We start from the raw sequence: 13,504 nt of genomic DNA, 5'->3' as shown, positions 1-13,504 counted from the left end.
CACAGTAGCTTCTCAGTATATAGACTCTCTTATGAAATTTGTTATTAACAACCAAACCCAATTCAAAAGTCATAGCAGTGTGCATAACTACAATACTAGGAGAAAGGACGATCTTCACTATTCAAGATTAAATCTAACTTTGGCACAGAAAGGGGTGAATTATACTGGCACTAAAGTCTTTGGTCACTTACCAAATAGTATCAAAAGTCTGACAGATAACCAACAAGTATTTAAGAAGAAATTAAAAGAATTTCTGAATGACAACTCCTTCTACTCCATAGAGGAATTTGTAGATATAAATTAAGAAAAAAAAGAAAAAAAATATAAAAAAAATAAAATAAAAAATAAAGAAAAACAAAAACACAAAAAAATAAAGTTGTTATATTAACTTAAGTATGTTGCTAAATTAACGTAATTATGTCATGTATTAAAAAATTCGACTCGTTCCACATCATTATGAAATATCGTATTCATGATCCATGGAACTAGTATTAATCTAATCTAATCATCCCTCAAAGCTGCCCATTCTTCTACTGTATTTCTTTCCCCCATTCCTGTCAATTGTTCCCTTATGCTCTCCCTGAAACTCTCTACAACCTCTGGTTCTTTCAGTTTATCCAGGTCCCATCTCCTTAAATTGCCGCCTTTTTGCAGTTTCTTCAGTTTTAATCTACAGGTCATAACCAATAGATTGTGGTCACAGTCCACATCTGCCCCTGGAAATGTCTTACAATTTAAAACCTGGTTCCTAAATCTCTGTCTTATCATTATGTAATCTATCTGATGTCTTTTAGTATCTCCAGGGTTCTTCCATGTATACAACCTTCTTTCATGATTCTTAAACCAAGTGTTAGCTATGATTATGTTGTGCTCTGTGCAAAATTCTACCAGGCGGCTTCCTCTTTCATTTCTTAGCCCCAATCCATATTCACCTACTATGTTTCCTTCTCTCCCTTTTCCTACACTCGAATTCCAGCCACCCATTACTATTAAATTTTCGTCTCCCTTCACAATCTCAATAATTTCTTTTATTTCATCATACATTTCTTCAATTTCTTCGTCATCTGCAGAGCTAGTTGGCATATAAACTTGTACTACTGTAGTAGGTGTGAGCTTCGTATCTATCTTGGCCACAATAATGCGTTCACTATGCTGTTTGTAGTAGCTTACCCGCATTCCTATTTTCCTATTCATTATTAAACCTACTCCTGCATTACCCCTATTTGATTTTGTGTTTATAACCCTGTAGTCACCTGACCAAGTCTTGTTCCTCCTGCCACCGAACTTCACTAATTCCCACTATATCTAACTTCAACCTATCCATTTCCCTTTTTAAATTTTCTAACCTACCTGCCCGATTAAGGGATCTGACATTCCACGCTCCGATCCTAAATTATCCTAAGGAAAAACACACACACCCATGCCCGAGGGATGACTTGAACCTCCGCCGGGACCAGCCACACAGTCCATGACTGCAGCGCCTTAGACCGCTCGGCTAATCCACACTTGTATTCACGAAGTTAATATAAGGAAAATGGGCCATGCAAAAAACTTTTTGCTAATAGACTTCTTCAGTTGCAATCTGCCATCAGTGGCCTGCAGTCATCTGACATATGCTATTTGTTGTGATGGGAATAGAAGGCAGGAGAAATGTAGTCAGATTTATTCTTTATAAATGAAACGTTTACAGTTTATATTTACAATACGAGAGAAGGAAAGTTGCTACTCACCATATAGCGGAGATGCTGAGCCGCGATAGACACAATAAAAAGATTCACACAAACATAGCTTTCGGCCATTAAGGCCTTTGTCAGCAGTAGACACACATACACACACGCGCACACCCACACCCACACACACACTCACGCAAGCGCAACTTGCACATACATCTGCAGTCTCAGAGAGCTGGCAGTGTTGTTTCAGCTCTCTGAGACTGCAGATGTGTGTGCAAGTTGCGCTTGTGTGAGTGTGTGTGTGTGTGTGTGTGTGTGTGTGTGTGTGTGTGTGTGTCTACTGCTGACAAAGGCCTTAATGGCCGAAAGCTATGTTTGTGTGAATCTTTTTATTGTGTCTATCGCGGCTCAGCATCTCCGCTATATGGTGAGTAGCAACTTTCCTTCACTCGTATTGTTATATTCCATCCTGGATTTTCCATTGTTTGATAATTTATATTTAGGGTGATTTATGTTGCGAGAGGATGTAATGCAATTGCTGAAAAACTGGCAGGCACTCGATTAAAGATGTCTTAATATCCTACCGCAATATACTTATAAAATTACAAGAACCGGTTCTTCATGGCCGCATCAACGAAAATGTGCCCTGTGTGAGCCCGCACACATCACTAACGTATAAATTAGGGTGATACCAAGTCGCACAAGTCAGGAAATCACTCTTTCAACGCCCCATCTTTTAACGAAGTGCGCTGTTTCACGACATCACTGACAAACTCGGAGGGATCACAAACAGCAATAGTCTCATTCACTGATAAGGCGCATGTTCTAATTAACTCGTCGTTTGTTAGTTGTCTGCATGAGTCGTCCATAAAGTTTGGAATAAATAACAACAATTGTACACAAATTAAAATTTATTGAAGGCGTCCAGAACGAATTTTTCACTCTGCAGCGGAATGTGCGCTGCTATGAAACTTCTTCTGTGCCGGGCTGGGAATCGAACCCAGTCCTGGCACACAGTGCTAATTATTGGTGTCAGGCTACCTTCCATTCAGAAAGCTGTTGCAATCTATAATTTACAAGTCAAATTATTGGTGTGTTCGAATTAGTTTTACCTTTGCAGTAATGACCTTCCAAGCCATGACAGGGTTTTGATTCAGGGGGAATGACAACTTGATGGACGAAAATATTGCTCAAATTGGGGAAAAAATTGCTCAGATTTAGGACTTTTTCCTCATTACTAGAAAGTAGTAGAGAATAAGGCATTCAATGAAGTTTTTATTGGTTTTTTGTTCAAAAATATTAAGATCTTCACTGTGTATTTGGGATTTTCCTGAGGCAGCTGTGAAAGGAGGTCGATCGATGGTTGACGTTGTAAAGCTGGTTGTGGTTATCTCAAAAACGAAATTAACATATCACCCTGATCCTTACAAATGTAATTTTAGTTCATCGTAGGGATTTGAAAAAAAATTTTTTTTGGGCGAAATTATAGATATTTGAAAAAATGGCCGTTTTTGGACCCCTCTTTTTCGGCCGAAAAAATGCTAAATATCAACATAAAAATCGGCCACGACGAACTGAAGAGAATTCGATTTGTTTCATGGGAGACCAAAAATCATTAAAATCGGATGAAAATTGTAGCGTGGCTGACGACAACCATGCCGAAAAACATGGTTTTGAGAAAAAAGCGTTTTAAGTTTGACAGATATTTATCATATACAAAAGGGTCAAAGCTTGAAACATACGGCCTATCATCGATGCATAGTCCATAATAACTATCGCCCAGCTAGCGGATGGCCGCTTTCTGCTACTTTGACCAGATAAGCCCGCATTTTCGTCCTCAAAGCTCTTTTCGTTGCTGAGCGCATAGGCGCATTTCATCGCCGATTTCGATTTTAAGGGCATTTGCCACGTGCATTAACGCAATATGGCCTGGCCTGAATAGACATATGGTCAAATTTGAAGCAATGTTGACGATTTCGCATCGGCTGGATGTTCTTTTTGGAGCGCATCTCCGATTGAGACTATTGAAACTTCCCTTCACATTTTGAGTAAAACCGTCCAAACAGCTCTCCAGCAAATCGTGTTTACTGAAATCTGTATAAGTAGGGGTGGTGGCATCGACAACGACTTAAGGCAATGGTGTTTTGTGTTATGCACGCTCGGCTTCAAACGCTCAAGAATCGTTACTTTTTGGAGTTCGCGCATAATATTTTGTGGAACAATTCTTCAATGTATATACATTCTAATTTCATAATAAAAAAAATCGAGTTTTTCGACCGTCATCCTCTCGTTCCCCCTCAATGTTGTAAAATTCTTAACTGGTTTGGTAAATCAGCTATGCAATTATAATTTTTAAAATAGCTAAATAGAACCTCGAAATGTTGGAAGTTTATTATGCAATATTCTTTTCTTCCATTCCCCAAGTACGTTCATAAATTATCGCTATCGGGAATCCATTCGTGGCAAACAATAGCTAACTGCCCTAAGATTAAAAAAATGTACAGGACAATACACAAGAAAATCGTGTCTGATTTTTGTCATCATTCTAGGGTTGTTTGGAAAAGCAAAATAGATGAATGCTGTGTAACTAAAAAAGAACCATTTATGACCAGTTTACCTTCCACTGCCAAAAGCCGTAAGCCACTTTTGAGTGCCACTCGTATAATCGTGTTCTTCTCTTAATGCGTTTCTTCAAATATCCTCAATGAGATGGCGGCTGTAGATATGACTGCTGTTTAAGTGACTTCCAGACTGTTTTCGTTCCCACAGAACGTTCTTAAATGGATGGTCCTTTTAAGGACCTAGAGCAGTGGTCGTTAGATTTTTCTACTCTGGAGCCAATGCTGACATTGTGGAGTGGCACCAAGGGCCGCATTTGTACCGATCTTATTATTAGTTGGTAACTTGTGTAAGTAGCCTGTTTAGGTTTTTATGTTGGTAACGCCATGTAGCGCTCTATATGAAAACCACAGACTGTGCTGTGTGCAGTCTGAGGGTGGTCGGCATTGTTGCAATATTCACTATTGTAGTGTTGGGCAGCTGGATGTGAACAGCGTGTAGCGTTGTGCAGTTGGAGGTGAGCCGCCAGCAGTGGTGGATGTGGGGAGAGAGATGGCGGAGTTTTGAGAGCGGATGATCTGGACGTGTGTCCATCAGAGACAGTAAATTTGTAAGACTGGATGTCATGAAATAATGACTTTTGAGCACTATTAAGGTAAATACATTGTTTGTTCTTTACCAAAATCTTTCATTTGCTATGTCTTATCAGTAGTTACTGCCTTCAGTAGTTAGAATCTTTTACTTAGCTGGCAGTAGTGGCGCTCGCTGTATTGCAGTAGTTCGAGTAACGAAGATTTTTGTGAGGTAAGTGATTTATGAAAGGTATATGTTATTGTTAGTCAGGGCCATTCTTTTGTAGGGATTATTGAAAGTCAGATTGCGTTGCGCTAAAAATATTGTGTGTCAGTTTAGTGATGATCAGAATAAGTAAAGAGAGTACGTTCAGTTTTGCTCAGCTGTTTGAAAATCAAATAACGTGAGGGGTTTACCAGCACAAACATTCACTAATTTTTCTAAGGGGACGTTTCACCTTTATAAATTAGCATGTTAGGAGCCCCAAGTGGACTAGCTGCCGTCTCCCAAGTACTGATCGTTAAAAGTCGGTACCTCTCGCAATACTTCGTGACGACTGTTGCCTGTTTCAGATTGCTGTCACCGTCAGCGACCCCAAAGTTGTGACATTGCAATTCGCTGACGAAGTCTTGGTGCGTGGTCTGTGTGAGCGGATGATTAAGTGATTAATAACAGTAACAGTGTAGGTGTCGGAATGGGTTAAGGAGCGTAAGTGGGCATCCAGGACCGATACTGTTCACTTTAGCACGTGAAATGAAAAAGAGAATCGCCGAAGAATGGAGATTTATTCTCCTCCTCCTATTCTACGGGGTACATTTGATCTGTCGTCTGCTACGGCCGCTGAGGGAACCATGCGTAGTGGCGGAGAGCATTTCGCCCTCAATGGGAGGAGCACGAGGATGCGTCCGTAGGACAGGAGCGCTGGTGGACAAGAGAGCGATCCGCTGCTGCAGCCAGTCTCGCCGGCCAGCCTGGATATCCCACGTGACCGGTCTCTGCTCTCCCACTGGCTGGCTTTGAACCTTCTGAAAGCGTTACTTGCTCAGCAGCCCCATGGATAGCGTCCCACTCAGTCCACGAGACTCAGAGGGCCATAGACACAGGTTCCCAGGTAGATGCCGTCTTTCTTGACTTCCGCAAGGCGTTCGATAGTGTTCCCCACAGTCGTTTAATGAACAAAGTAAGAGGATATGGACTATCAGACCAATTGTGTGATTGGATTGAAGAGTTCCTAGGTAACAGAACGCAGCATGTCATTCTCAATGGAGAGAAGTCTTCCGGAGTAAGAGTGATTTCAGTTGTGCCGCAGGGGAGTGTCGTAGGACCGTTGCTATTCACAATATACATAAATGACCTTGTGGATGACATCGGAAGTTCACTGAGGCTTTTTGCAGATGATGCTGTGGTGTATTGAGAGGTTGTAACAATGGAAAATTCTACTGAAATGCAGGAGGATCTGCAGCGAATTGACGCATGGTGCAGGGAATGGCAATTAGTCTCAATGTAGACAAGTGTAATGTGCTGCGAATACATAGAAATAAAGATCCCTTATCATTTAGCTACAATATAGCAGGTCAGCAACTGGAAGCAATTAATTCCTTAAATTATCTGGGAGTAGGCATTAGGAGTGATTTAAAATGGAATGATCATATAAAGTTGATCTTCGGTAAAGCAGATGCCAGACTGAGATTCATTGGAAGAATCCTAAGGAAATGCAATCCGAAAAAGAAGGAAGTAGGTTACAGTACGCTTGTTCGCCCACTGCTTGAATACTGCTCAGCAGTGTGGGATCCGTACCAGATAGGGTTGATAGAAGAGATAGAGCAGATCCAACGGAGAGCAGCGCGCTTCGTTACAGGATGATTCAGTAATCGCGAAAGCATTACGGAGATGATAGATAAACTCAAGTGGAAGATTCTGCAGGAGAGACGCTCAGTAGCTCGGTACGGGCTTTTGTTGAAGTGTCGAGAACATACCTTCACCGACGAGTCAAGCAGTATATAGCTCCCCCCTACGTATATCTCGCGAAGAGACCATGAGGATAAAATTAGAGAGATTAGAGCCCACACAGAGGCATACCGACAATTCTTCTTTCCACGAACAATACGAGACTGGAATAGAAGGGAGAACCGATAGACGGACTCAAGGTATCCGCCGCCACATACCGTCAGGTCGCTTGCGGAGTATGGATGTAGATGTAGATGTAGAAACGAGCATGCGATCCATCCCTGGTATTGCGGAGCTACTTATGTACCCTATATCATGCCACTTAGGCTCAGTGGTAGTCGCAAGAAAGATATTGCAGAATTTGGAGAAGAAAATAATGCTTTTTCCTCCTTAACACCACTTCGTGCTGCACAACTGTATTCGTAATTCATTGCGTTATGTAATACACTATGTGATCAAAAGCATCCGGACACCTGGCTGAAAATGACTTACAAGTTCGTGGCGCCCTCCATCGGTAACGTTGGAATTCAATATGGTGTCGGTCCACCCTTAGCCTTGATGACAGCTTCCACTCTCGCAGCCATACGTTCAATCAGGTGCTGGAAGGTTTCTTGGGGAATGGCAGCCCATTCTTCACAGGGTGCTGCACTTAGGAGAGGTATCGATGTCGGTTGATGAGGCCTGGCATGAACTCGGCGTTCCAAAACACCCCAAACGTGTTCAGGACTCTGTGGAGGTCAGTCCATTCATCATCATCAGTTATCTGCTATATTAGCAGGTCCTTTGCCTCTCCATTTTATGCGATCCATTGCTTCCTTCTTAAGGCTGCTGTATGTTGTACCGTCCATCATGTCATCCAGTATCTGGAATCTCTTCCTTCCTCGCTTCCTTTTCCCTTCTACATAACCTTCTAAAACTGTTTTTATCAGTCCGTCATTCTTTCTTAATATATGCCCAATCCAGTTTCTTTTTCTTCTCTTTATTACATCTAGTAACTGCCTTTTCTCTCCCACTCTTCTCAGTACCTCTTCATTTTTTACTCTGTCCATCCAACTTATTCCTTCCATCTTCCGCCATGTCCAGATCTCAAAAGCCTCCAGCCTTTCTCTGTCTTTTTTCCTCATAGTCCATGTTTCAGCGCCATATAGAAGAACACTCCATACAAGACATTTTATGAGTCTCTTTCTGAGTTCTCTGTCCATACCGCTGCAGAAGATTCTCCTTTTCTTATAAAACGCCTCTTTTGCCATTGCTATCCTTGTTTTAATTTCTGTGGTGCACTTCCAGTCGGTGTCTATCCTGCTTCCAAGATACTTAAAATTTTGCACCTGTTCTAGTTTTTCTCCATTCAGCACAATTTTTAGTTCCTTATTTCCTCCTATTGCCAATACTTTTGTTTTATTTGTGTTAATTTTCATTCCATATTTTTTTCCGTTAGTTGCAATGGTGTCCACCAAATCCTGTAATTCTTTTTCCCCTGTGGCTAGAAGGACCATGTCATCAGCAAATATCAAGCACCCTACTCTTCTTCCTCCAATTTCTACTCCTTTGTCATCTAATGAGCATTGGTCAATCATATTTTCCAAGTACAGGTTGAAAAGAGTAGGTGATAAACAGCATCCTTGTCTTACTCCTTTCCCTAGTCCGATCCAGTTTGTACTTTCTCCTCTCACTTTAACTGAAACTTTTTGATTAAGGTACAATGAGTTTATAAGTCTTCTGGCTTTCCAGTCCACTCTCTTTTCCCTCATAATAGTCGCCAGCTTGTCCCAAACCACATTGTCAAATGCCTTTTCTAAATCGATGAAGCACATATATAGGTCTCTTCCTTTTTCAATAAACCTTTCTCCTAAGATTCGTAGGAGCCCTATTGCATCTCTGGTGCCCGTATTCCGTCTAAAGCCAAACTGCTCCTCGCCGAGATTCTCCTCTATTACTTTTTCAAGTCCATTACAGGCATGTTATTGTCGTGTAACCACTCCGCCACAGGCCGCGCATTATGACGAGGTGCTCGATCGTGTTGAAAGATGCAATCGCCATCCCCGAGTTGCTCCTCAATAGTGGGAAGCAAGAAGCTGCTTAAAACATCAATGTAGGCCTGTGCTGTGATAGTGCCACGCAAAACAACAAGGGGTGCAAGCCTCCTGCATGAAAAACACCACACCATAACACCATCGCCTCCGAATTTTCCTGTTGGCACTGCACACGCTGGCAGATGACGTTCACCGGGCATTCACCATACCCACACCCAGCCATCGGATCGCCACATTGCGTACCGTGATTCGTCATTCCACACAACGTTTCTCCACTGTTCAATCGTCCATTGTTTACGCTCCATACATAAAACGAGGCGTCATTTGGCATTTACCGGCGTGATGTGTGGCTTATGAGCAGCCGCTCGACCGTGATATCCAAGTTTTCTCACCTCCTGCCTAAATGTCATAGTAGTTGCAGTGGATCCTGATGCAGTTTGGAATTCCTGTGTGATGGTCTGGATAGATGTCTGCCTATTGCACATTACGACCTTCTTCAACTGTTGGCGGTCTCTGTCAGTCAACATATGAGGTCGGCCTGTGTGCTTTTGTGCTGTACGTGTCCGTTTACGTTCTCACTTCACTATCACATCGGAAACAGTGGAGCTAGGGATGTTTAGGCGTGTGGAAATCTCGCGTACAGACATTTGTTACAAGTGACACCCAATCACCTGACCACGTTCGTAGTCCGTGAGTTCTGCAGAGCGTCCCATTCTGCTCTCTCACGAGGTCGCTGACATGGAGTAACTGGCAGTAGGTGGCACACAATGAGCCTAATATGAGAAACGTATGTTTTTGGGAGTGACCGGATGCCTTTGGTCACATAGTGTATGTGACGTGATCACAAATGTTTAGTACCTCTGCCAATGAGGTAAGCGGCTAAGTTTAGTTTGCTCATAGCCGAATCTACCAACCATCATATCTTGATATATTACTATCTGTATAAGCATTTTTATTTCTTGCTGGGCAGGAAAACTATACTCTTAAGAAGAACCTAACATTAGCTGACTTTTTTTGATTCGACTGTTAGTGTCTTGATTCATTTTACAAAAAATACGCTTGAAAACCGCGGACCACACGACCACTTATTTCAGGTTGACGACCACTGACCTAGCGGAAGATTATTAACGTACATAATGTCTCAAGACTTTCCTCGAAAATGAATGTGCTAAAGTATTCCTGTGAAATTGTTCGTTGAGAGTGCTACTATGGAAATTTCAGATTTATAATTATTGAGTAATGAAAACAGCCAAATAATTAGCACAGTTCTTACTGAATGACATTATTAATGTTAGTTACTGCAATAACAAATTGCGCAATGTTCGCAGAGATCTGATCATATATAACGCTTTTGTGTGATATCTAAGAAGAATAATCAACTTATTTTATCTGGTGTCTGCAACGAAATATCGGTGCAAGTTTTCCGCGGTGGTTGTTTTCTTGAATATTACAATATCATAATTATCAGGTTAACAAACTGAGAGTGTAGCCAAATTTGGATCGTTTTCCTATACCTTTTCTAATATGCTTCCGGTGGCTCAGAGGAAATTAAGTGACCTTAATCTCATAATAGATAACGTTGGCATTTTCGTATGAATATAATTTATAATGTACGTTTTGAAACTCTTTTCAGGTTACCTGGATGATCGTACTCTGATGGTGTTAATCAACGCCATTTATTTCAAGGGTGACTGGGCCAAGCAGTTTAACAAAGTTCGCACGAGACGGATGCCTTTCCACTTACTTTCAAGTGCAACAAAACAAGTGGACATGATGTACACTGAGGGCGATTTCAACTACGTGTATTTGAAAGAGTTGGACTCGCAAGCTCTTCTGCTTCCTTACAAGGTACTACAACAAATGCCTTTACTATCAAAGCACTTGTCTCAACGAGAAAAAGAAAACTGAAACTTGTCTTTTTGAAGGACATCATCTTTACGCCAGTGACTGTTATTAGTTTTTATTACACACTGTTGCGATTTCGACCTTAGGCCATTATCAAGTGCTGACTGTGTATCCCAGCTACAACAAGTACATTGATTGTTTGCCTGGGCAGGTATACGGGATGTTGCTGATCTTTCAAGGAACGAAGACGTGACTTAAAGCCGTAATATCGGCAGTTGATAATGGCCTAAGGCCGAAATTGCACTAGTGCGTAATAAAAATTTGTAACAGTCACTGGCGTAAAGATGATGTCCTTCAAAAAGTCTTTGATGACTGTGAATCCCAGCTACAACAAGTGAAACTTGTCTGACGTCTCTGAAATCAGTCTATCAATAATATTATCATTGTCACCATTACCAGTACCACTCTCTTTAGTTGTTAACTTCTACTAACGCCTGCTGACGTACTGCAGCAATAGAATTATGACATCAGCACTTCGCCAACATTCGGCTGTCTGCTGCCAAAGCCTATTAGTATGACATGTACTTGACCAAGAGGGAGCCAAGTATAATCCTTGTGGTGGAATGAATTTTCACTACCGGTATATCGCCAATAATGGGAGGAAAGGTGAAGAAGAGTACCCGATCAGTATACGACGCGCAAATATCCTGAGTTAAACCACAAATCATTCTGCAGTGTCTCATGGAGGATATGGAACACACTTGATGCTGATCCAATCGCCAGATAGGGATGGTAATACTGGAAGTTCACCCAATTCGATCCGATTGGAAAGTATGGCGGTAAGAAGTTTAACTTTCTGTCCTTGCAGTCACATACCCTCATACGTAATGCGTACGCTATTTTTTCTTGTAGCGTATTATGACTTTTGTGGAGACCAAAAATCTCCTGTGTAAGAATCAACAATGATGCTGCAAACAACGACAGTGTGAAACCCTACTCCCTCTGTTAGTCGGCGATCAGGTTGACGCTGGATTCCTTGACTGCCGCATGGCGTTGGACTGTCCCACACATCACCTAATGAGGGAAATACGAACTTGTACAATATCAGACGAGCTTTCTGATTGAATTAAAGAGTTACTGGCGAATAGAATACAACATGCAGTTGTTAACGGAGATAAATCTTGAGAAGTAAAAGTTACTTCCGGTATTGCCCAAGGGAGTGTTATATATTACTGCTAGTGTTCACAAAGCCTCGGCCACAATGCTGAAAGCTCCACGAGACTGTTTGCAGATAATGCTGTTGCATACTTAAAAGCTGTGTGCAATTTTTCATCTTCAATATTGTGAGGCGAATCTTTCCTACTGCAAACTCTTTGCCTTCCATGTTTCTAGACGTGATAGTATGGACCAAAATAAGAAAAAAAGTCAGTTTGCGTCTGCTATAAAGTGCATACCCTAAGAGTTATGAGCACTTGTTCACCTCCGCTACTATAGAACATATTTCTTTTACTAAACAAGTGCATTTTAGAGTACGTACTTACCGAAATTTTTTCTTGTTTTGTCCACATTACCTCCTACCAAAATATGGAAAGAAAAGAGCTTGCAGTAAGAGAGATTTGTTTCAGAGTATCGAAGACGAAAAAGTGCTCATAGCTCGTAAGGTATGCGTTTCAGAGCCCATGTTTACTTACTAGACTTTTTTTGCTTCGAATAATCGTTCCTCTCGTATCCACGAATACTGGCCATTCTTCTAGGGGCGCCCTGTATAGAGGACTCGCAACGCTAGAAAACGGTAGCGAAATGCAGGAATGTCTGCAAAGTATTGGCGCAATTATCGGCAGTTGATGGATAACAAAAATATATATAATGTAAATAGGTGGAAGGAACCATTATTGTATGATTATACGAATGTCGAACAATCACTGAAAACAGTCACATCTATTAAATATTTGGGAGCTGAAGTGGAACGACCACATGAAACTAAAGGCAAGGTAAGCCAGACGCCAGACTAAGATTCAGTGGAAGAAACCAAATGAAGTACAGTCCACCAACGAAGGAGGTAGCTTACGGAACCACCATTCGACCGCTATCTGAATCTTACCAGGTTCAAAGAAGAGAAGCGTCTTTCGTCACCGGTTCGTTTAGTAAGCGCGAACACGTCACAGAGGTGCTCAACCAACGCCCCCCCCCCCCCCCCCCCTCCATCCGTGGTAGACGCTACAACAGAAGTTTTGTGGATCACGATGTGTTTTAGTGTTGAAATTCCGAGGGCGTACACATTCTACGACGGAAAATACTGACGCCGGCCGTTGTCGCCGAGCGGTTCTATGCGCTTCAGTCTGGAACCGGGCGACCGCTACGGTCGCAGGTGCAAATCCTGCTTCGGGCATGGATGTATGTGATGTCCTTAGGTTAGTTAGGTTTAAGTAGTTCTAAATTGTAGGGGACTCATGACCTCAGATGTTAAGACGGATAGTGCTCAGAGCCATTTAAACCATTTGAAAAAACTGACGCACGACGAAGAAAACATCCAAATACGACTGAAATCGGTAGATGTGATGTACATGTACAGACAAACAAGGGACTAGAATTTCAGAAAGATTGGATGATTTATTCAAAAGAAAGAACTTCGTAAACAGAGCAAGCTGGTCCTCCTCTAGCCCTATGCAAGCAGTTATTCGGCTTCGCATTGACTGATAAGAGTCGTTGGATGTCTTCCTGAGGGATACCATGCAAATTTCGTCCAGTTGGCGCGTGAGATCGTTAAATTCCCGAGGTGTTGGGAGGGCCCTGTCCGTAATACTGTAGACCATCGCAATTGGAGAGAAACCCGGCGACCGTGCTGGCCAAGGTAGAGTATTGCAAGCATGAAGA

At 41.9% G+C, this 13,504-nt stretch overlaps 1 protein-coding gene across 2 annotated transcripts in view; it reads left to right on the top strand.

Moving 5' to 3' along the window:
• Window positions 1–13,504, top strand: part of LOC126458541 (leukocyte elastase inhibitor-like) — a 221,524-nt gene that overhangs the window by 122,903 nt on the left and 85,117 nt on the right. For both annotated transcript variants that reach the window (XM_050095658.1, XM_050095657.1), the window contains exon 5: window positions 10,419–10,633. In XM_050095658.1, coding sequence (XP_049951615.1) covers window positions 10,419–10,633 — 215 coding nt within the window. The remainder of the gene's footprint in view (window positions 1–10,418; window positions 10,634–13,504) is intronic.

The sequence above is a fragment of the Schistocerca serialis genome, chromosome 2 (genome assembly GCF_023864345.2).
Source record: "Schistocerca serialis cubense isolate TAMUIC-IGC-003099 chromosome 2, iqSchSeri2.2, whole genome shotgun sequence".
NCBI lineage: Eukaryota > Metazoa > Arthropoda > Insecta > Orthoptera > Acrididae > Schistocerca > Schistocerca serialis.
This window is presented reverse-complemented; position numbering and strand designations above follow the sequence as displayed.